The following is a 25,849-nucleotide window of genomic DNA, read 5'->3' on the forward strand; positions in this document are numbered from 1 at the left end:
ATTACAGAGGAATTAAGAAATGGACAGTAATGATTCAATGCTGCACCACCTGCCCCCTGTCTGAAGATATGACTAAGAAGATAACTAGTTAACCAGCAGCTAGGTTGCTGAACTTTATAGCTATAACTGTGTGCTTACATTTTTAGTAGAAAATGTAAGCACTGTTTCCGAACTTGTCAACAACTGCTTTGGATCAAAGCAAACTTTATTGTACACGTCAAAAAGGTTTTCAATGCAATTTAAAGCCAAAAGCATGTTTAAAACTGGAAAAAGCTAAGTAGTCTGCTAACTGCACCAGATGAGGATGTAATTAAACTCACTGGTTAACCACGTGCACTTTTTTCATGCTGTTTAATTATACCATGTTCTGCTTTAGGATTTAACTTCCTTAAAACGTGTGAAGTGCTACTGCTGCACTTGCTGAGGGGGTTATGAACAGAACAATCAGCGAATCTATTCTGGGGCAGCTGTGTGTGGAGAGACGAACTGCTGCTGCTTTAGCTCGTGTGTGGTTTTACTTTCCACCGCTTTTCGTAACTCAGCACGCTCCACACAGCGCCTGCTGCAACGTGATTGGCAGGAAGTTTGTACTATGGAACGGTGCGCGGATGATAACCAATCCGTGCGCAGGAGGCGCAGTGGAACGGACCAATCGCAGTGCAGCGGAGGCGTGACCTGTGTGAAAGCGGGTGGGGAAAGCAGTGGGCTGTGATGTGACTGATGGTGGATGGCCGCTCCGCCCAGACTGGACTGGAAAAAAACTGACAACAAAAAAACTTTTCCTCCTCTTTCTACTTGTCTCTCTCTCTTCCCGCACCGCTGCACGACTCGCTTATTCGCCCGAGATTCCGCCGGTAAAGTGACTTTTTCAGCTTTTCCCCGCTGCTCTGCTGTTTTTGCGGAGTTTACAGGGTGAGGGAGGAACTGAGGGTCGAGTCCGGTTTAAAGAGAGCGGTGGTGAGAAACACCGCGGGATATGTGAGGCTCACCGGCAGCTCCAACCCACCGACAGCCCACCGACAGCACCATGAGGCGGGACGCGTTCAGGTGGACCCGCCGCGCAGCTCTACTGGCTCTCTGTGTTCTGCTCCAGGTAACGCTGCGTCTGTTCTGTTACATGGTTTGACACCGTTTCTCAGCTGGCTAGTGTGTAAAAACGCTTGGATGGTGCGCTGCACCTGTTACACCAGGTAACAAAACCCGAGAGAGGATGAAACTGATTCTGCTGTTTCGACAGTAAAAGTCTTGTCTTGTATATTTACTCCAATATACAGCTTTCGAAAAACATAAGAGACCACTTAAAAATGATGAGTTTCTTTGATTTTACCAAATTGAAAACCTCTGGAAGATGGATTATCACAAGCCAACAAAACAAACTAAACTGCTTGGATTTTTGCACCAGGTGCATAAAGTTATCCAAAAGCAGTGTGTAAGACTGGTGGAGAAGAACATGCCAAGATGCATGAAAACTGTGATTAAAACCAGGGGTATTCCACCAAATATTGATGTCTAAACGCTTAAAACTTGAATATGAATATTAACTTGTTTTCTTTGCATTATTTAAGGATTGAAAGCTCTGCACCTTTTTATTGTTTATCTTTATTTCAGCCATTTCTCATTTTCTGCAAATAAATGCTCTAAATGACAATATTTTTATTTGGAATTTGGGAGAAATGTTGTCCGTAGTTCATAGAATAAAACAACAATGTTCATTTTACTCAAACATATACGTATAAATAGCAAAATCAGAGAAACTGATTCCGAAACTAAAGTCTCTTAATTTTTTCCAGAGCTGTATTTGATTAAACACACTGTGGAATAAACCTGCTCTTATATTCTGTACATTGTCCCTGTCAGACAATGTCTCAGTCTCACATATAGTGCTGTGTTGAAATATCTGCTGGGATGTAACATAAGACAAATGTTTATTGTTTATCAATCATTTTTGTATTATTGAGCTTTTCAGTGTTTTTGAAAGATACAAAGATATACTTTTGTATATATGTTTGCAACTTTTACTATAATACATTAACTGTGTGCTATATTGTATTGTATGCAATAATATCGTCAACATTTTTGTTGAAATATTGTAAATAATATTATTCCCTGAAATATCGTGCCATATCACCCACCCCTAATTATTACATTAGGATACTTTTTTTGCTGTTTTTAGGAAAGGAAAATTCACACTGTTCTCATTTCACATTATATATATACTAGAGACAGATAACATCTGTCCAGTATCATTAATTTCACTTTAGTCCTGGATATATGGAGATATATTTGGAGTGTATTGTTAGTATCATGACATTTTGGATCATTGACTTCTGTTACAAATCTGATAAAATTCTTGTATTTTTTTCATATCTCCGTTAGGGGTGTGCCCTATGCAATAGTAAAATAGAAATAGAAATATTGTGATATTATTTTAGGGCCATATCACCCACCTATAACAAATATACGCATTTCTGTATATTAATACACTGATCCAAATGCAGAGGAAAGGAGGGGGGACAATGTAGTAGAATACCCACACAAACACAAAATGGAACACTATAAGAAAGTCATAGGTACGCTTTACCATAGGTAATTTAGAAATCTTTCAGCCATATCTTTATGGAAAGAATGTCAGTTTTTGATCATAAGCAAGATCAAATGAAATATGTAAACAACAGATCGTATCCCTGTCCAGAGGGGGGTTTACAGCATTTTAGAAATATACAGCTGTATGGCCTAGTAAATCTTGTGGAGAACTGTGCACATGTCAGCAATGTTTAGTGTTTGATAAATATTTTTAAAGTGTAGTTTTGTAGTTTTAAAAATATATATATAATAATAATTTTGTCCAGCTACGGCATTAGCCAAACATATCTCAAAGTATTCTTACATTTACTTTTGTTTGAATGTTCAAAAAGGTTTTTTACACCTGATGTAAAGTTATTCAAACTATTTGGAGATGTTGTGAAGTTTTTGCATGACTGCGATAGGAAGAGGCATATGAAAACTGACCTATAGCCTAAAGCAAAGCTTAGAGACTATTAGAGCCAAGCTTATAGTTGCTTTTTGTAATTGTAAGTATTTTTTTTCACTATTGTGCTCAAGCATTATTATTTACAGTACACCATGTGTACTTTTATAATTATGTTTTAAACAGTAAAACCTTTTTTTTTTTCAGTTTTAGTTTAGACCTTTAAAGTACGTGGAATTACAAATATCAAAGGTCATGAGATTTTTTACTTTCTCACTGATCAAATTTTGTGTATTTAATTTAGTTCAGCCAAATACATCATACATCATGTCAGTGTAAAGTTACTAAATGACCACAACTATAAGAATAATATTTTTCTAAGGACCAATAACAGCCATACACTACTGCATCACATTCTACCAGACAAAGAGAACTACGTGAGTATGCCTGAACGAACAATGAAGATGCTTTTTAACTTTCACTCGAGTATAGTTTTGGCTCAATGGGTCAGTTTCCCCGACAGGGAATAAGCGGAGTCTTGGACTAACACAGCATTTTGAATAGAAATATATCCTACAAGTAGGCTTTATCCCTGTCTGAGAAACTGCCCCTATACAGTGCCCTCCATAATTATTGGCACCCCTGGTTAAGATGTGTTCTTTAGCTTCTCATAAATTGAGTTTTGTTCAAAATAATATAGGACCACGATGGAAAAAAAGAGTAAAATACAACCTTTAACTCAAGTGAATTTATTCAGTAGGAAAAAAATCCCACATTAAGAAATAATTATTTAACATCAAATCATGTGTGCCACAATTATTAGCACCCCTGATGTTAATACTTTGTACAACCCCCTTTTGCCAACAAAACAGCACCTAATCTTCTCCTGTAATGTTTCACAAGATGGGAGAATACAGAAAGAGGGATCTTTGACCATTCCTCTTTGCACATTCTCTCTAAATCATCCAACGACCTGGGTCCTCTCCTCTGCACTCTCCTCTTCAGCTCACCCCACAGGTTTTCAATGGGGTTGAGGTCTGGGGACTGAGATGGCCATGGGAGGAGCTTGATTCTGTGTGCGGTGAACCATTTCTGTGTAGATTTGGCCACATGTTTAGGGTCATTATCTTGCTGAAAGACCCAGTGACAACCCATCTTCAGCTTTCGGGCAGAAGCCACCAAATTTTGTTTTAAAATGTCCTGGTATTTTAGAGCATTCATGATGCCATGCACCCTGTGGGCATGAGGTGCTTTTCTGCATACTCAGCTCTTGTGTTACGCCAGACCCACTTAGAGCATTTGTTGCCAAAAAGCCCTATCTTTGTTTCATCTGACCAAAGCACAAGGTCCCAGTTGAAGTCATAGTACCGCTTAGCAAACTCCAAACGTTTGCGTTTATGATTGTGAGTGAGAAATGGTTTCTTCCGTGCATGTCTCCCAAACAGCTTGTTGGCATGTAGATAGCGCCTGATGGTTGTTTTGGAGACTTTGTGACCCCAAGAAGCTACCATTTGTTGCAATTCTGTAACAGTGAGCTTTGGAGAACTTTTTATTTCTCTTATCATCCTCCTCACTGTGCGTGGTGGCAAAATAAACTTGCGTCCTCGTCCAGGCTTGTTTACCACTGTTCCAGTTGTTTTAAACTTCTTAATAATTCCTCTGACAGTAGATATGGACAGGTGTAGGCGAGTAGCGATTTTCTTGTAGCCATTGCCTGACTTGTGAAGGTCAACACACATCTGCCTCACTTGAATGGTATGTTCCTTTGTCTTTCCCATGTTGAAGATAAATGGCCTCTGTGTCACGTCATATTTATACCCCAGGGAAACAGGAAGTTGTGAATTACTAATTAAATGTTCCTACATACTCTGATCAACTTCGTAAACTACTGTAGAAGTGACAGAAATACTTTTATTAAATTTATTTCCTAAGAATTGTTAGGGGTGCCAATAATTGTGGAACAGGTGATTTTATGAAGAATAATTATTTCTTAGTCAGGGATTTTATTTCCCCCTTAAAATTTACTTGAGTTAAAGGTTGGACTTTACTTTTTTTCCCATCGTGGTCCTATATTATATTATAACCTATATTATAACAAAACTCAATTTATGAGAAGCTAAAGAACACATCTTAACCAGGGGTGCCAATAATTATGGAGGGCACTGTATGTCTACCTTTTTATACAGTGACTAATTCAGTAAAAAGAGTACAATTTAAATGCAGTATCCACACTTGTATTTTTCACATTAGGATATACTTTATATTAAAGCCTTGTTTTTCTGCCAGTACTGGACGTTAAGAGCAGATATAACGTTTCCATTTATTTTTAATGAGATGTACCGCAATGACACCTTATTTTAGCATACACTGACTCACAGGAAGAAACACACAGATATCACCATCACATCACACAATGTAAGTGTGATATTTTAGGTGAAGTTCTCTTTTCTCTCTGATGTCTGACCCAGCATTTAGGCTGCTGACACCTAAATGAAATTGTGGATCAAGGAAATCTTCACTGGCAAATACTGTACAATTTTATGTTTTGTCACATGCAAGCAATGGCATGCGAAGTTGTGAACGCACAAATGCTCTGGTCTATGTAAATGAAGCCATTTTAGAAATGTTCCGTGTCTATCAGCCTTTATAATCAGAGGCTGAAGTGTGAGAGGTTTAGTCTGAGTGTTGAGAGTCCGACCATAGTAAAGTACTCCTGACGGGTTTATAAAGTGCTGTTCTCTGTACTGAAGTGTTAAAGTTACTTTAGGATACTGAGGAAAGTTGCTCAAATCGGTATCAAAATAGGGAAGTGAAACATTTTAATTCAGCGGTCACATTTGCCTGTGGCCCTGCATTCAGCAGCACGACCGAACAAAGCAGGGCATGATCATTTTTCCATTTAAACTAAAATACTTTTTATTATGTTTCACAATATTTCTCAACATTCTCGTCTTTGTTTGATCTTTTCTTAATTAATCCCACAAATTATTCAGGTATTGTTGCTGTATTTCATTTTTCTATAAATACATTAAACCCTCCCCCATTGTGTAAGACCAGTAATTGGAGTTTTTTTTAGTTTTGTTCCCTGTGGACTGTGGAAACTGCTTTAAGATAAAATCACTCATTCGTAAAAAGAAAAAAGAAGGGGCTGTTGTTGTTGCAGAAAGTACAGCATTGTTAAGCAATGGTGCCCGAAATTTTGGTCTTTTTATGGGGGTGGGCAATGTACACTGTTTGAGAATGGCCAAGACCTAGAAGCACAAACAAACATACAAACATATAGATTTCATATTGTGAAACATTGTTTTTTAATGAAACACATTGAAAACTTCCATTTTAAATTTAATAAGTAACAATATCTAAAAATATTTTTGCTCTGTTACTGGGAGAAAGGGTGGGATCAGAGAAGCTTGATGTGGGCCAAATTAAACCTCTTCACGAACCAGCTGTGTCCCAGAGGTCTCATTTTGGACAGCTCAGACATAAAGCATGCTGTCTGTTAGAAAAAGGGAATATGGTCTTGCTTATTTATTGCTTACAGAGGAGTTCTGAAACTGTATTCCTTGAAAGAAACTAGTAATCATAAACAGGAACTATTAATTGGGTTATTTTTACACACTCAATTTTCCCAGCATTCAAATAAACAGAATGCATACAGTCTGGAATGTGTTAAAATTTGAATACATCTCCCAGGCTTATTACAGTATTATGTGGTGTCACGGCAGGCAGGTCAGACAACTCTGTTTCGGTGAAAAATATCCACCAATACTCCATCTCAGTCCATTTACTCACTGGTATCTTAAAATCTTGAGATGTTTTTGGTGTGTTTTAGTAATTTTGGCAGTATTATGTAGCATTTGTATCTTAAAACACCAGCTTTAAATGCAATGTGATGCCCCACTGACTTGTAAAAGGAAGAATTGCATCTATACCATCGCTACTCTGGACTCAGCATGCAGCTTACTGCACTATTTAACTCTAGTGAAGCTGGCAAAACAGTGTTTAAAAGAAATATTTTTTTTACTTGCGATGACAGTTTTTATTCCATATCCAAATTTTGGTACATTTTGGTGATAATTCCTGTATTTTTTTTGTTGCAATATTTATCTCAGAACAAAATAACATTGCAATGTCAGTTCATTTCAAGTATTATCCAGCCCTCTTAAATATAAATAATACAAGTTAGATTTATAATTGTGCTCATTTCCTTCACACAACCTGTTTGGTTTTCTGTTATATGGTTAGTTTTGGGTGTTTGGAACATAAAATATAATGCTATATCATGCTGTAATCTATAATGCTGTAATTATATGAGAACTGATATTTCTTACTCTTCCTACAGTCAGGAAGTGGACAATCTGAGGTACCCCTAAATTACATGCTTTACACTGCTTTACATTTCTGGACAAGCCGAGCTCAGAAATGTCTCTAACAGTGAAAACGGCATGTGAGGACTGAGGTGGTAGAGCAGTAATACATAACAGTACACTGTTTCACAGGGTTTTTTCGTGACTGCTTATAGAGATTCATGCATATTTACATTTCTGATTTAATTTGTTAATTATTTCTAAAAACACTTAATAGACTGTTAATTTCACTAAAAGTATATCAATATAATAATATATATTATTATTGTTTATCAGCAGTTTTCTCATTTTTTATGTCCTGAGACAAAGGCACATCAGCCATTTCACCTCATTTTAATCCCTGGGTATTACTGTTTCATGGATACTCAGTAAGCCATGATGTGGAAGGAAGGTACAGTACATTGCTTTGCATAAATGCCCTCTAAAAGGATGCTGTAAAATACTGAATCCAACGTCACAAATATCGGAAAGCGTGTGCGCTGGTATTCATTTCTGTGGATTACCTTACATTCTCAGGACATGTAGACTTGATATGTTTAACTAAGCAAGGCAGACAGAAAACACCAAAGCCACAAGTTCAATAAAAAACAAAACAAGGCCAACATTTACAGTCTAGGCTTGATTTATCAGATTGACAAATCATTTTGTTATTATCTTCCTTGTTTGCATAATTATCTGTTTGTATATGGTTTCAGCAGAACAGTAGTCACGAGTTTTTCCATTTGAAGTAGGCAGGTTTTTTTCCGTTTATCGAGTTGCATGCGTCAATAAAAATCTGCTTTAATGTGCAGTATTAAGCGTATTATATGTCAATCAGGTTTTGTATGAATGCGGGTTTGGTTAGGCAAGCCACTCTATGTCTAAATCATAATGAAAGGACAACTTTCACCCATTATATAATATTGTCAGTAGCAACACATTAGAAGTAGCAGTTTGAAACACTTTTAGCATGACTCATTTTGTTGCGTACATGCTGCTGACTTATAGGACAAAGGGGCAAGCAGCAGCAAAACTGATTTAGAGCTACAGTATACGAAGAGGATTAGAGCTGTGTGTTTCTGTGTATTTCTGTGTATTAACCTAAAATGTTGAATATTATTACAGTAGACACAATTAAAGCAGAATTATGTAGCATTTTTACCTTAAAATAACAGTTTCTCCATGTTATTCATTGATGCTTCATTGCTGCTAACTAACAAAGTAACAATGAAAATGGAAGACACAATGCTGGCGGAAAACTTGAAGTCTTATTTGTGTACTGTTATGTATTACTGCTCTACCTCCTCAGTCCTCACATTTTCACTATCAGAGACTGTTCTGTTCTGTTCTGTTTCTCTTAGAGGCCGACCGATCGATCGGCCAGCCGATTTAATCGGCCGATTTTTGTTATTTTTTTATCAATCGGCATCGGCCGATTTTCTTATTTGGCCGCGCCGATTTTAATCCGGCACATCTGCGGGCAGCTACTTGGAACGCAGCGCAAGGTTTCAAGAGTGAGCAAGACTTTCAACGGGTAAGGCATCCATTTTTACAATCCAGTGTCCCAAAGTCTATATTTTCTCTCATGATTAGTAATCTGTGATGTTGCTTCACTACTGAAAAAGAATAGAATTTCAACTGCATCGGTGTTGTAGCATTTCTCTCCAAACGAAACTATGCTTAGCGTTGATGGCAGGAGTGCATTTGGAATGCGCCCTGACTATGCAAGGCAAGCCCTATCTATAAGCTCTAGTATAAAATAACTGACGTCTCTTCTTCAGAAACGAAAATCTAAGTAAATAAAATCAAATTAACACTTGATATTTTCAGTATTTAAATTATTTTTAGACGAAATGAAAAAGGGCAGGACTAAAACTGTTTAAGGATATTCGCAGCATCAGCTGCGCTGAAATAATAATTACTGGTTAGTCAGGATTATTAGAGGACTGTACTTCTCCTTATATATAAACAGTGTTGGGCACGTTACTTTGAAAAAGTAATTAGTTATAGTTACTCGTTACTTCTCCAAAAAAGTAACTGAGTTACTAACGGAGTTACTGCACTATAAAAGTAATTAGTTACCAGTAAAAGTAACTATAGCGTTACTTTTTATTATTCGCCCGTCAAAAAAAGGAAATCAATTATGCATTTACTATTATTATTAGAAAAATAACAAAAAATAACAAACGAAAATAAACCCAAAATGTTGACAAAAATATAATCTAACGAATTTCAAAAAAATAAAACGAAATTCTCCACACAACCAAAGAAAATTACTAAAACTTGTAATACTGAAAAAAGCGGAAAAACGCGTCTGGGGATGAAATTTAACAAACCAAGCCACACTCAAAAGAAATATGTATATATAAAACAAAATAATGGACAAAAACAACAATTTAATGCCCGTTAAAATGGTATTAATATAACAGCTTCACCAAAAGAGAATAGAGCTTAGATCGTGCCCAAAAAATCCGACCCAGCCGGAGCCCGTGCACATTCTGCCCAAGCCCGAACCATAAACTGCATGTCATTATGAGCCTGACCCGATCCGCCCCATAAACTGTCTGTTTTCGGGCTGATTGAATGAGCGAAATATAATCAGAATTATGTTAATTAACACTGTAACATAGAAGCATAGAACTATTATTTAATTTAAATGATTTTTAAGAACAGCTACACACAATGCTGCAAGTCAAACGCGGAGGCGTTCACGTGCGCCCAGAGCTACGTGATTACAGTTTTCATTTTTATTATAGTTTAATTTTATTTTGTTTTTATTTTTTCTGTTCATTTTAGGGTGGGCTTGCTAGCGCGAGCGCTTTACACAAGAACTAACGGACCACGAGTGCCGCGCGCTCGGCACAACAACTCCCGCTGTACAACTCCGCTGTACAACAGCGCTTATAAATAAATTAAACACAAAAATGAGGGTATTCTATCAGTAATTTCAGTTCGTTTTAGTTAGTTTTATAAACACAAAATACAGTTCGAGATAGTTATGTTTTTCCTTTTAATTACCGTTTTTATTAGATTCAGTTAACACAAATGTTTTTCACTTTCAATTTTCGCTATTTCGTTGGCTTTAGTGAACAATAATAATTGGTTACTTAGCAACATTGTGATTATCACACCAGAGCTTTATATAAAATAAAAATAGGAGCCTGATTTCGGGTCGGTCCTCAGGTCAGGTGGGATTCGGGCAGAGAATCTAAGCTCTAAAATAGAAAGCAGCAGCACCACAAAAACCGGAGCAGCTAAAAAGAGCTTAACGTCCTTAATTCGGAACTTGGGTTGTCCACGGCAATCACTGAATTGATTAGAGCACGCAAATCGTCACAATTGTGCCTCACTTCACCACGCCAAACCTGGCACAGCGGCCAGAAGCTCAAGTTCACCGGACAGAGGAGGGGTTAACCAGGGCAAAGCGAAATAAAAAAAAAAAGTTAATAGAGCTGCTAAAGTAACGTGCAGTAACGGGGTGTCGGAAATGGTAACGGCGTTATAGTTACAGTCATAGTAATTAGTTAGATTACTCGTTACTGAAAAAAAGTAACGGCGTTAGTAACGCCGTTAGTTTTAACGCCGTTACTCCCAGCACTGTATATAAATAAGCTTTATTGTAAACGAATTAATAAAACAAATAGTTTCTAAAATAATGGAGTTAAAATAAAACATCTCTTTTTCCTTCACTACAAACAGACATTAAATCATGCCGCCTCCTGCTGTTCTGCTGTAAAACTCACCCGTTTAAAGCGGTTTGCGCTGTTAGATATTAAATGAAACGATGAGCAGAATTTTCTGTTTTGTCGGGTTCTACTTTAGAACCCCCTCCAGACTTTTCTGATAAAAGCTCATTTTATCCTGAACCTATAAAGTCCGCGCTCTTCAGCTTTCTCAACTCATTTTCCGCTCACGCACCGAACCTCCAGTACAGCTGATGAGACGCGTTTCTCTGGCTAAGGAGCTCATTTGAAGAAGAAAAAAAAAACAGATAAAGCTATATTTAAATTACAGCACCTGTCTGTTTTTGCATTATTTATAATTTTATTCTTAATTTAAACGTCACCCATTTTTGTAAAATAATAGCTGCAGCCCTAATGTGAACATTTTATAACATTGTCCTCCCATGTCCATTCGTTTATGGAGTTGAAGAAGAAATGAGCTTTGCCGTTTTGGAGTAACTATCTAAAGTTGTCACATTATGGAAGTCTTCTTGCACTCTGTTAAACATATTAAAATGAATAATTAATAGACTAACAGACTGCAACAAGTCATACATTTGTTAATTAGTAGGCCCCTACAGTAAATTTTATATAATAGCCAACATAATATTTCTACTATAAACATGAATATATAGTGTATATAGAACATATGTTATATAATGAATAAAATAAAATGTTATGGATAATACAATCTAAATAAAATTAATATTTTTTTTATTAACATATAGTGATATAGTAACATTAAAGTCACTATAAAATGCTAACCTTATTTTCAATAAATTGTGTGAAGTTTACAACTGTTGTGCCTCCTCTTACTAGTATGATTTTAAGCATGCCAAATAAATATAATACGATAGCATATCGGCCCTAAAAATCGGCAGGTCACATCGGCCATCGGCTGACTCTGACCACTAATGATCGGTATCGGCATCGGCCTTAGAAAAACCCATATCGGTCGGTCTCTAGTTTCTCTCGGCTTGTCCAGAAATGTAAAGCAGTGTAAAGCATGTACTTTAGAGGTACCTCAGATTGTCCACTTCCTGACTGTAGAAAAGCCCAAGAGTAAGAAATATCAGTTCTCATATAATCCTTTATAACACTTTAGCTTCCATTCATTTAAAATGTGTGTTAATCTACAAATGATCTTATGTGGAAGTGATCAGTCTAAAGTTTCCTATCTGCTGGTGAAGCGTCACAGCTATTTTGGGAATTCGTCAATTTGCATAAACTAACACATTGTGGGCAATGTAAAGCTGAACAGGGCTCAACATATGGATATGAACAGTGCTTATCTAACAGTAGTTTGTAGTCCTGTAATTCTCATGTAGTTGTCATGTAAGATTAATTTTCTATACAGCAAAATACAGCTCTGGAAAAAAAAGAGAGCACTTCAGTTTCTGAATCAGTTTCTCTGATTTTGCTATTTTAGCTACATGTTTGAGTAAAATGTTGTTTCATTCTATAAACTACAGACAACTTTTTATCCAAATAAAAATATTGTCATTTAGAGAATTTATTTGCCGAAAATGAGAAACGACTGAAATAAGAAAAAAGACAGAGCTTTCAGACCTCAAATAATGCAATGAAAATATCATATAGTTCATATAGTTCCTAAAGTTTTAAGAGTTCAGAAATGAATATTTGGTGAAATAACCCTGGTTTTAATCACAGTTTCAGGTTCTCCTCCACCAGTCTTACACACTGCTTTTGGATAACTTTATGCCACTTCTGGTACAATAATTCAAGCAGTTCAGCTTGGTTTGATGGCTTATGATCATTTATCTTTCTTTAGATTATAGTCCAGAGGTTTTCTATTTGGTAAAATCAAAGAAACTCATAATTTGTAAGGGGGTATCTTATTTGTTTTCAGAGCTGTTTATAGGTTTTGTTTGCTGTACAGTGATTGAGTCTAGTTGTAGGCTATATTTTCCTTTTAATGGAAAATCCTAATTAAAAATACTGTGTAGTTCAAGGCTAGGCTTCCTCCCTGTTTGGGACTCTGCCTCTTAATGCCAAGCCAGCTTAAACTGATGAAGTAAATTATTTCAGAGTGTTTTTATATTAACTCAACTTACTATAGTAAAATGTTTTAACTTTTACATTTTGAGTTGGCAAAAAAAATAAAAACATAGTAGTAAATGAGCTGCTTAAATTGCTGAAAGATTTTGAAAATGTTTAAACTGTGACCCATACACTCATTTTATCAGTTTCTTCCCATCTATTGTGCCTCTTAATCATAAAAAGCACAGTTCTAAGTAGATCTATCTTTCCATTCTTTCTTGTACACAAAAAGGCACATGCTTTCACACCTCCAGCGCGCCACAACTGTCTAACTGCCTGATATGTCATAAATTCCATCAACACCACAGGCCTCTATGGTTAGGAGTCTGATGCTGCGTTCAAGCATCGGAAGCTTCATGGAAGATATATAAATGTACCAGTAAATTGATTGTTAACCAGTAAATACAACTTTACTCTGTTTGGCTTTTTTGGAAGATACACCCACTAAGCATGGATATTTGTAGCATATTTTAAAACAAGGCATTGAGTGGACAAAACCGCAATCAGCTTTTGCAGGTTCAATCACAAACTGGCACAATGGTACCTACTAGAGCAAAGGTTGGTGATGTGTAAGAAAGTTGTATACAATTTGAGACACTATGTCATATTTAGAGATAATCAAAAGTATTTCACCTGTTATTAATTTTGTATATATTCAGTAAGGGAGTTAGAATTTACATCTACATCAGGGGTGTCCAAACTACGGCCCGCGGGCCATTTGCGGCCCGTTTCCTTTTTTGGAGCGGCCTGCGAGGTATTTTAGAAATAGAATGAAAGTTGGCCCGCTGTTAAACAGGTTTTTATAATGTGAGATTCAAAGTTTGAACGCTAGGTGTCAGAAAGCAGAGAGGGTGCGCATTTCTAGCGCAGAAAAACGGGGCAAAAGAGTCTAAAAGCGGAGAGGGTGTGCATTTCTAGAGCAGAAAAACGGGCCAAAGAGTCTAAAAGCGGAGAGGGCGCGCATTTCTAGCTCAGAAAAACGGGGAAAAAGAGTCTAAAAGCGGAGAGGGTGTGCATTTCTAGCGCAGAAAAACGGGGCAAAAGAGTCTAAAAGCAGAGAGAGTGCGCATTTCTAGCGCAGAAAAACAGGCCAAAGAGTTGAAAAGCAGAGAGAGTGCGCATTTCTAGTGCAGAAAAACGGGGCAAAAGAGTCTAAAAGCGAAGAGGGTGCGCATTTCTAGCGCAGAAAAACAGGCCAAAGAGTCTAAAAGCAGAGAGAGTGCGCATTTCTAGCTCAGAAAAACGGGGCAAAAGAGTCTAAAAGCGGAGAGGGTGCGCATTTCTAGCTCAGAAAAACGGGGAAAAAGAGTCTAAAAGCGGAGAGGGTGCGCATTTCTAGCGCAGAAAAACGGGGCCAAAGAGTCTAAAAGCGGAGAGGGTGCGCATTTCTAGCACAGAAAAACGGGGCCAAAGAGTCTAAAAGCGGAGAGGGTGCACATTTCTAGCGCAGAAAAACGGGGCCAAATAGTCTAAAAGCGGAGAGGGTGCGCATTTCTAGCACAGAAAAACGGGCCAAAGAGTCTAAAAGCGGAGAAAGTGCGCATTTGTAGCGCAGAAAATGGGCCAAAGTGTGTAAAAGCGGAGAGATTGCGCATTTCTAGCGGAAAAAAAACGGGCCAAAGAGCCTAAAAGCGGAGAGAGTGTGCATTTCTAGCGCAGAAATCGGGCCAAAGAGTCAAAAAGCGGAGAGGGTGCGCATTTCTAGCGCAGAAAAATGGCCCAAAGAGTCTAAAAGCGGAGAGAGTGCGCATTTCTAGCGAAAAAAAAACGTCCCAAAGAGTCTAAAAGTTGCCGTAAACGGAGTTCTATATTAAGAGACATCATGATTAAACATGAAAAATCTTAGTTTACACAACACTGTTAAAGATGAAGATAGTTAGTCAAGTAAAATGGTGTGTAAATTAAATAATCAGGAAAAATGTATTATTTAAAGTGGTATATTTCATTATTTGTTTTATTTCATAGTGTGGCCCGTGACTTCCAATATATTTCTCCTTCTGGCCCCCAACAAAAAAAGTTTGGACACCCCTGATCTACATGTTATGTTTAATGATCAGGAGACTTCAACTAGAATGTGCACAAAGTTGTGTTCAGATTGACCTTTTGACCTTTTCAAAATGAAAACAAAATAGTGCAATAAATTAGTCAGCCCTGCATTTGAATGTAATAAAAGTATATGTCACATCTCGTAAACCTGTATAATCTGAAATATAAAACTTCCTAGTTGCAAATATTACCTCATTGTTTATTCAAATGGAATTTATAAGTGGTAAAAACAGTATTTCCAACTTTCCACCAGTCAAATGCAGCATGAGAGTAAGAGGGCTCTCACCAGCATTAAAGAGGAAGTTCTAACCTACAGATGGAAATGTATACAGTGAACAAAGAGGAAGGCTCAGACTAAACAATTTACATAATATTTAGCTGCAAAACTTCAGCTGCAATTTGTTGCATTATTATTCATTATTATTCACTTTATGATCATGAGTAAAATGTGGATTAGGAAAACGTTTGACTAAAATAAGATGAGTTAATACATTTTTTTTCATGCTATTGATTTACATTTGCCTGTCAGTTTTTTTTTACAGTGTAATGATGTAGAATACAGAAGGCCTTTTCCCTTTAGATGCACTCTTTTATAGCCTGAAGCTACATTTCAGTTCAGTAATTAGTGGTCTCAACTGATTAAAACAATTAATCAGATTAATCACAACAATATTCTGTTCTTCTTAAGACGCAAGTTTTTATAGTGGATATTTAAATGTAAATAAAAGAATGAATGTAAGAAATGTTAAATGCAATTATATTTATATTAGTGTCAATTAAAATACTAGTATATACTTGTATATTTGAGGAGAGATAAAGCCAATGTTGGGCGCTGGAGTAAAGAATGCATTACAAATTGGATTGAGGAAACCTTTTTTTTACTTTATAGTAAACATCTCAGCTCAGGATTTCTGAATTAGAACTTAATTTGCTAAGTGTAAAAGGACATTTTCATACCTGTAGTTGGTTATTCTGGTCCAGATCAGTTGATGAGTTTGTTTATTTGGAGCATTTTCTCCCTGTGATTTGTTTTTCTATTTTCATTTTCAGTGTTTTCAGTGGGATGTGTAGTAAACAGAGTCACGTGGCTACGAGCAGTGAACACAGCACAGGCCGCATGTGTAAACAACATGGAGCAGCAGAGACAGCCTTTGTTCATAGCAGTATATTATCTGGCTAATATATCAGATAAAACTGCGTTTTATCAGTAGTTTAGCTTAAATTAAAAATAAGTATATTTGATAGCTGGGTCAGATTGAGAACAGATCACATTCTTACCACAAGTGAACCGTTTAAGAAGTATGTTGGGTGGGGGCAGGACAGATTATGGTGGAGGTTGGGGTCCAACTTGATGGTGTAATGAATTTATTTCGAAAAAAGAATAATGCATTTCTGATTTTAAATAATTTGTGTGCGTTGACAGCGCTAATTATAATGTGATATTCTCTAATTATGTGCAGATTGATTAAATACTAAAAATGCCTTTAATATTGTATAGCCATTGCTTTAATTTAAGGAATTTAATGGTGTATCTGAATATTGATATATTAGTTAGTATTTTACACAAGCATTAAAGTATTAAATGGCTTTTACTGGCTAAATATGATGAAGCCCATTAACACTGATTTTGGCAGAGCATATAAGATATCCTTCATTTTTTTTATCTCGAGGCTATAAGTGTCTCTGTACACCAGTTTAACTGGTTCAGTATGTTCTTTGTTAGTGACTTTGAAAAGAGCCTGATGGGGTGTGGATCTTCCAGGTCGCTTTTGATTATCCACAAACAATATGAATAAACCGGGACACGTCAGTTGTACCTGCTTCTTTCAGGAAGTTTTACCCAGAATTGTAGCTTCTCAGTAATCGTATAGATCTCTGTGGTGGTGAGGTTGTGTCCGAGTCCTTGGTTGGAGTCTCTTCCTCGTTTAGATTAAACAACCTTGTGGAGAGAACACACAGTTCAGTCTTTGTTAACTGGTGTGATAATTTTTATGTAATTGTATCCAGTTCCCTCATCACCGTTTCTGTAGCCTCAGCTGTCACACCACTCGGCTGTTGAACTTGAACAGTGATGAGATGGATGAATAAGTGGCTCTTCTGTTCAGCAATAGATAACTATCCTGAAGTCTTCATTTAATAACAGGACAGTCAGGCTGAGAGAGTAATAGCACTAGTTACTTTGGATTCCCAGACAATCGAAAACTTCTTAACTGTAATGTTGGCAGATGTTCTACATTGTTCTATGTAGAACCTTTTTGTAACTTTTCTTTGTGACTTACAACTTTTCCTCAACATTAAAAATGAGTAATGTATTGTTAACGTATTGGTAACATTTTTATAAAATAAGTAACAATAAGGACATGCCCTCTAAAAAGTAAAGCTGCTATTTTTTAAATACAATAGGCCTTTTAATGGGGGGGTCCTCTGTGGTTTTATTCCTGTCCGGAACACCATGTATGTGTTTTTCTCAGACATCCACTGAACTCTGTGGCCTCCCGTAATTTTAGTCCCGTCCGGACGCACATCTCTGAGTTTCATCACCTTGCGTTTATTAAAATAGCTATTTGTCCACTGCCACGCACCACAATTACACTTTGGTCGCGCGTTTCCATGGAGATCCATGTAAACACAACACTGAGTGGAAATGGAGGAGCTACTGAACGCGATGTTACGTGACCCAGAAAGCTTAAAAACTCACTGGTCCTCCTGTTTTTTTTTCAATTGCAGTCCGGATCCAAAAGTTTTATCACTGAATAGAAGTGTGAAATATTTTTCACAGACGCCCCCCTGAGAAACTAATCCCGTCTGGATAGGGCTCCATATAACCTACTGCATTTCAAAATTGGTGTAGCATTGTAGGTGATAGCCATGCATGAATAAGAAAGCTGAACATAAATTGAAGCTCCTTTAAACTTTTTTATTTCCAGCTAAGAATTATTATCGATTTGCATTCATCTGCTGTTTTTTAAATTAATTTATTTGACTCTTTGGTATTTAAACTGACAAACATATCAGTGGGATCCTCTGTTAATTTTTTTTCCCAACAATACCTGTATTAAGCTTATGTCCATTCTTCCAGTGTGAGAAACTGTGATCACTGTGGACTTGGGACGATGTGTAACTGATCAAGATGCTCTGTCTGAGAAAAAGTTACGTCGAGACATTAGGGGTTGTACAGTAAGAAGCACAAATCTCTGAAACTGAACTCTTCTTTCACAGATTAAATGTTGATAGAGCCTCTACATGTTTTTGTCTGAAACTGAGCAAAATTAAACATTTGCTGAAAAATGGGCAATTTTTTTCACAAGATATCATAACATTTGCTATAGTTTAAACACGTGTTATAGCTAAAATGTAAAAAAAAATGCAATTTAAAAATATTGAACATTTTAATGTCCCAGCACACAAACTAACAATGCACAGTACATTTACCTCAGCAGTGCTACTCTAGTCATTAATATATGTTTAGTGCAGTGCAGTGCACAGGGAGGAGGAGAAGGAGGAGGAGTAGTCTGCTACTAAACAAATCCCAACGTTATTAGAAACGCTTCAATATGATTTAAAATAAAATTGTTTGCTATCATTTATTCAGATTAATATGTTCAGCCAAATATTTTGCACAACCCTTGTTGTCCGTAGTCACGGCTGGCTTTTACCACACTAATGTAGGCTTATGAAGCTAAAACGGTCAAATGAATTTTGTTTAGAGGTTTGAATCACATTTACTATGTAGGTATGTATTTGTTTAATTTTGTTAAACTGTAACCGTTGCTTTTTCTGCGGGTACTAGGCATGTGTCAGGGGCAGGACTAAACCATTGATTAGCAAAACAAAAAAAACCCATGCGATTAGATATTAAGAGTTGGATTAAAGGTCCAGGAAACAAAATGTATGTAATGGCCACAGGCAAATCTGTATGGAAATTAATTTTCACATGAAAACAAGGACTGTCTGCTGCAGAGTTTTGTACTGCAACGAAAGAGAAACTGTGGAAAGTCGTGGAAAGTGTTCCATTGCAACAGAAATTACTACAATGGCTTTGCAACAAACTAAATATTTTTTTTTTCACCTGGAAATATTACTTAATTGCTCAGAAGATTGCTTGTAAAATTGTTCTGCTGTACAACCGTGTAAAACTATAACAGTCTTAATTTCTGTTATTACAGCATACATTGATAATCTATAACAACAAACATTAATACACCTGCATAATAATGTCTAGATCCCGCTTGTGCCTCTAAATGACTGTAATCATCACAACATAGATTCAACAAGATCTCTGAAGGTGTCTTGTGGTATCAGGTATCAAGACATTGGCAGCAGATTGCTTAAAGTCTGTAAATTGTGAGGTGGGGTCTTCATGGATTGTGTCAATTAGTCTTGGTTGCTACACAATGGGAACACTCCACAAGAGAAGAAGATGCTGTGACCCAGTTGTCTAGCCATCTCAATTTAGTTATTGTCAAAGAGGCTCAGGTCCTTAGGATGAGCTTGATTATTTTATACCAAATTAAATGACCTATTCTTGATGTAAAGAAAGCTCTTATATTTAAAATATTTAAATATCACACTGGTAAACGTTCCACAGCAAAATGCTTGTAAGGGGACCCTTTCACTCGTTGGTATAGTTCCAACACCAGTGTGTTCATTGTAGATACATTCAGTGGTAAACAGCCATTTGGATGGGCAGCTAACACATTCCTCCTTTAACCATCAATTACAAAAATGTTGGCATATGCCACAGTAACCATTCTGTCAGTTCAGCACAGACAGGATAGCTTTAGTTGCCTCTGCAGTAGTAAGTAATATTATTATTATTAGTAGTAGTGGTAGTAGGTACTCATTCTTAAGAACACAGTCATGGCCTTAAGGTCAAAGAAGAAGGCTTGGTTTGGCAGTTTGATCCCCTGGACTGGCAGGAAGTGGGTGTGGGAGCAGGAAGGCATAGCCCTTTCTCCTTCCTCAACATTTCACAATTGGGGTGCCACGGCTGAGCAAGGAACCTGACCTCCAAGTGTTCTCTGAGTGCTTACTGGCTTAATTACTAATGTGAGTGTGTGTATGAGGTTAAATTCTACTCTAATACTGTGCAATGGCTTTAGAATATGTTCTTTTCTTTGAGCCTGTTTTTTGAGTTTTGAGCCGTGACAAAAATAAGATGATAATTACAATAATGAGGGAAAATAAAGGTAAAATAAATAAACATAAATAAATCAAGCAAATGCTTTTAGAAATGCAAATGAGAAAAAAAGGAAGCTTAGGGTATTTCCATGTACAGAAACTTGACAGTTGTTTTCATACTGAAACCATTATATATATATATTTATATATATATATATATATATATATATATAAAACACTGACTCAGGCTGTTTGAAGGGAAGGGTTGAACAAATAAACAGGAACAAATTGTATGATAGGGAGGCCTGTACATTCTAGAGGGGGTGTGGCCAATACTAAAAGTCTTAATGGACAGATGAAAGTTTATTCTGTGCACTGACAACAATTTACTGCGTCCTTTATCATCAGATTCAGTTTATTCCATTGTTAGAGCACCGCATTATATTTAATCCACTGCCATGGCATTTCTTCTTTAGAGGAGAACCTCTATAGGAACTCTATACAGTACAGCATCTCATATTCTCAACTGGAAAGGGCCACCTTTTGTCTGTCTACAAGAATTGCTAGTATGCATGGTGCTTGCCGGCATCTTCCTTTACTTAGAATGAAACTTATCTAAACCTTTTAGAGCCTAAACGATATACAGCTGTAGAATGTGTTCTGAATTTTGCTAACCTAGTGCCACCTACAAGACCCAGTCTGTCTGGCCAGAAAGGTTTTGTCCAGATATTGGCAGAATGATGTACTTAGGTCTTCATGAATACAACATCGAACACTGAGAAATAAAGTTTCTCTTACCTTCCAAATTGTTTTGGTTTTGGTTAAGGCACATGATTTAATCTGAAAACCCCATGATATTTTTTTACTCAATTTAATCATGTTACCACATTTGGCCCAGACTTAGATGAACTACAGAGAGAATAAGATTCAACAATCTGAACCTGAAGGAGCATTTTTCCTTCTACCTTTTTATATTTTGCTTTTTTAAATTTAAATGGCTTTTGAGTGTGCAATGGACAAACTGTTAAAGTTTGCTAAAAAAAATAAATAAAATAAATAAAAGTCACACAGTACAGTGTTGGGAAGGAACAAAAGTGTACAGTTGATAACAGAAAATTGTGTGAATTATTTGTTAAACAGTCCACAGCCTTGTATGAATACTTTATAGCCACATTTTAACCTTACTCTTTTTTGTCATCTTTTTCATAGTTATGTTTTAATGCGTGTGCATTTTCTGCCTGATATCCTAAAGACTGCATCCTGTAAATATGGATGCAGAAATACACTGACAAGTGGGGTTTTCTAGCTGTTGTAGCCTAGATGACAGTACTGTTTTACATTAAATGAACAGTGTAGACAGTTTGTTCTGTGACCTTCACAAAGAATAGGCTACTGAGGTGGAGAGAGGTCAGTTCTTAGTAATAACACCAGAAAGGGTAGGCAGTAATGCAAGGTCCTTTGAGGATAGTCTGAGTGGGAAGTGGTAATTGTGGGCTGTGTATGGTGCTTTTCCTGCTCCTTGAGTGCCAAGGCTAGCCTACATTGGTGCTCATTGTGTGGGTCTTATAATAACTAAGGGTCCATTTAAGGGCAGTTTTTTAAAAGACCTATAATGAAATTATTACTCATTACAACAGCTTTCCACAGCATGTAGTTCTGCTCATGATAAGTGTTGATAAAGATATGTTTGTAGTAACCATCATTTGAATGAGATCCTGAAAGCAGTAGCAACAGAACATAGTTGGGGTTTAATATTTAGTAAATAGTGGTCATTGTAGCTCATTGGATCATGCTCTTGGTATGTTTGTGAAACACCTTTCCATCCAAGATTTCATTAATGATTAAAGAAAAAAATGCCATTAGGGACAAAAGCTCATTCCACACCACAGGGGCCTACAGTGTACTATCCTCACCTCAAAATATTATGTTTAAATGTTAATGTTAAAAAATGTTTTCAGTTGCATATGTGACAATTGAAACTAAATGTATTTTAGTACAATGTAAATATATTAGAGAAGCTTAGTTCTTAGTTTCGCTCGAGTTCCCTTGAGTCTCTGCCACGATTCATCTTCATACTGGGCTAAATACAGCTCTGGAAAAAAATTAAGAGACCACTTCAGTTTCTAAATCGGTTTCTCAGATTTTGCTATTTATAGATATATGTTTGAATAAAATGAACATTGTTGTTTTATTCTATAAACTATGGACAACATTTCTCCCAAATTCCAAATAGAAATATTGTCATTTAAACCATTTATTTGCAGAAAATGAGAAATGGCTAAAATAACAAAAAACATGCAGAGCTTTCAAGCTTTAAGAGTTCAGAAATCAATATTTGGTAGAATAACCCTGGTTTTTAATCAGTTTTAAACAGTTTTCATGCATCTTGGCATGTTCTCTTCCACCAGTCTTACACACTGCTTTTGGAAAACTTTATGCCACCCCTGGTGCAAAAAATCAAGCATTTCAGTTTGGTTTGATGGCTTGTCCATCCATCTTCCTCTTGATTATATTCCAGAGGTTTTCAGTTTGGTAAAATCAAAGAAACTCATCCTTTTTAAGCTGTGTCTTATTTTATTTTTTTTACCAGAGATGTACACCTCTTATGTTTTAGATGAAGTGTGACGTGACATGCAGGTACAATGGATCAGGTATGAACCAATAGGGTTTCAGAATAGTAGTATTTGTACTTATTTGGAATTTAAGAAAGCTGAAATGGAGTAACAAGACTACTTCTTAAAATATAAGGATTAGAAAGTTCGGATAATTGTGTGAAAAAAAGTAGTAGAAGTTAAAATTTTCAAAAAAAAAAAAAAAAACCTAATCCAGTAATGTATAGTATAGCCAAAATTTCTTCTTAAGTAAGGTAACAAAGTATTTGTACTTCGTTACTTGACAACTATGAATTTAACACTACCACCCAAATGTCTGCTTGTACTTTTCTGTGGAGGGAGCTGGGTTCTGAATCTCTGGTGAAGTGGGGAGGTCGGAGGCTGTGAGTCTGTAGGAGAAGATGTTAGCTTTAGCGCTAATCTACAAGTGCAGGGGTATGGTCTGTGTGTAGCACGTAAACCTCACAGAACACACACTTTACTGGAGCTTCAGAACTGAGAACCAGTTTCTCTGGGTTAGGATGTTCTGGTGGTTTATCCTCTATTAAAGAGCAGATGCATGGACGTTTGGTTAAATGTGTTAGCGTAATTTAACCATCAACTATAGATACAGCTCCATGGGATCTAATGACTTCTTTATACAACATAGCTAGGTAGCTATAACAGAAGCAGAAGCATTTTAGTAAGTTAGTTTCTTAAGTACTGAGATAAAGAGAGGCTCTAAATATTTATTAATTAGCTAGGTAACCAGATAACTAATTTAGCTAGCTAATTCAGCTAGCTAACTAGCTAATTTTCCAGCTCCTCTTCTGTGGTATAACTCCTCAAGACCTTGATTTTTTTGGGTCTCCTTATCTTTTAAATATTGTGACTCTCTTTAACTTACTGATCATATTGTATTACTTATTCTGTATGTTTATTATCACTGTGGGTCTAATCTATATCAATGGTTTGCTGCTGCACCAGACGTTCTAACACAAAGCAAACAAACGTGACCACCCCCTTGTCTTCAAGCAAAATAAAGTGGATAAAAGACACGTGAATCTTATTTGAAGGCTCACAATAACAAATTAGCCACAATGCTAACCACTGGACTGGTGATGCTAACTGTTTTTCCAAGCTGGATTAATTGCTGATTATTTATAACAGATGGATAGCACTATACTAGTAAGAATAACAACATGACCAATATTAAAACATTTTTCTAGTATGATAAATCATGATTTTGACTTAATTTAGGTAACACTGACTTATTAATATGCAAAACCTTTATCTAGCTGTTTTGTCCATTATATATTGTTACAATACATTACACTATTCACTGTAATTACTTTGCCTCACAGTTGCTGTTAAATGCTGCAGTACTGTACATGCTACGTAAAATTGTAGTCAGATAGTTTGTGGATCTTTCAGGTTGCTTTAATTGCTGTACAAGGTCTTACCTACATCTTTTGCTATGGGTGAAATGTTTGTTATTATGTTGACTAATCTCCCTAATTGGGATGTTTATTCTCTTTTAGGTCTTTAACTCTGTAACAATAGAAGAAAATGCAACAGCACAGCCTGGGGGAAACAGTACAGTTACTGAAAGTGTAAATTCCACAACCCTCAGCACTTCTGCTGGACCAGACACTTCAGAAACATCATCCACAAACAATGCTGCTACAACTACTGAAGGAACTGTAACACCAGAACCATCATCCACAAGTAATGATCCTGAGACTTCCAAAGATACGACATCATCCACAAATAATAATATGCCTGGATCTACCGCTATGATTACAACATCAGATCCGTCATCCACAAATAATACAACTGTGGATACTAAAGATATGGCAACAACAAACACACAATCCACAGATTCTACTTCTACAGCAACTACAACATCGGCTCAAGGTTGGTCTGACATGTTATTTATTTGTTATTTATAATTTCTTTATTTATGTTTTTATATCTTTAGTGATTAATTATAATTTAGGTTATATTGCTGACAGTCGTGGCGAGGAAGTTGTTGGTTCAAGATCCTGAACTGAGAGGACACAACTAATGTACCCTTGACTTAAGGTCCTTTAGACACATGTGCCCACTATTGATTAGTGTGTGTTTTTGGGTTTTCACTGCATGGATGGGTTAAATGAGGCTCAAATGTTTAACTCAAATTTGGATTTAGTGGTTCTTTTGGATTTAGTGTATTCTTAGAATACATGTTAATTCAATATTTTATTAAAATAAGATTTATAGTTAGAATAAAAGAACGTCAGAGAAGGACTAGGCATTGCCATAAGTCTGAGGGAGCACAATTGGTCTCGCTCTGTCTGGGTGAGTAGGGGGCACCCAAGATGACTCTCAAGATGATGTCAGTCACAAAGTTGTCTTTTAGCTAAGGTGTCAGAGCTGGGTTGCTGCGCTTTCGTCTGAGTGCGCAGGCTACCTGGTAATGCCATATCAGCAGCATATGGAAAAGAGTCTGTGTGCTAGTGTTCACCCTCCGAGTGTTGGGGGCAGTAGTAGTAGTAGTAGTAGTAGCAGTAGTAGTAGTAGGGATTGGGTGAGCCCCAGTAAATGGGTTGGGTAATTGGCCTTCCAAATTGGGGAGATAAAATTAGAAATTAATTAAAAATAGAAGACCCCTACACAGTGTTAAAACTAGCATGTCATCATTAGAAGTGAATTCACAGGTAATAATAAAATGTGGTTTTGGATGCAGATTAAAACATTTCCTACTTCCTGCTCTTCTCCCCTCAATTATATCTTTATAAAGCTCAACGGCTCCATCTACTGTGACACAGAGCAATCAAACCAGCTTCTTTTTCTACTATGTGGAAGTATTTCCAGTAATGCAGATGGCAAAGAACCTCTAGATTTATATAATTATCAACACATGATCTCCAACATGATTTGTGTATCTGTTTAAAATAAGATTTTAGAATTTTAAAGTGTAGACCTAAAGGCTTTGCAGTGCATTGTCAACTT

General features: G+C 36.6%; 1 protein-coding gene across 1 annotated transcript in view; it reads left to right on the forward strand.

Annotated features, from left to right (window-relative positions):
* Window positions 1-710: 710 nt before the first annotated feature.
* Window positions 711-25,849, forward strand: part of LOC111193052 (serine-rich adhesin for platelets) — a 41,145-nt gene continuing 16,006 nt past the window's right edge. The window contains exons 1-2 of the mRNA XM_049475066.1: window positions 711-1,093; window positions 24,397-24,772. Of these exons, the coding sequence (XP_049331023.1) occupies window positions 1,028-1,093; window positions 24,397-24,772 (442 nt within the window). The 5' untranslated portion in view covers window positions 711-1,027. The remainder of the gene's footprint in view (window positions 1,094-24,396; window positions 24,773-25,849) is intronic.

This window comes from Astyanax mexicanus, chromosome 2 (assembly GCF_023375975.1).
Source record: "Astyanax mexicanus isolate ESR-SI-001 chromosome 2, AstMex3_surface, whole genome shotgun sequence".
NCBI lineage: Eukaryota > Metazoa > Chordata > Actinopteri > Characiformes > Acestrorhamphidae > Astyanax > Astyanax mexicanus.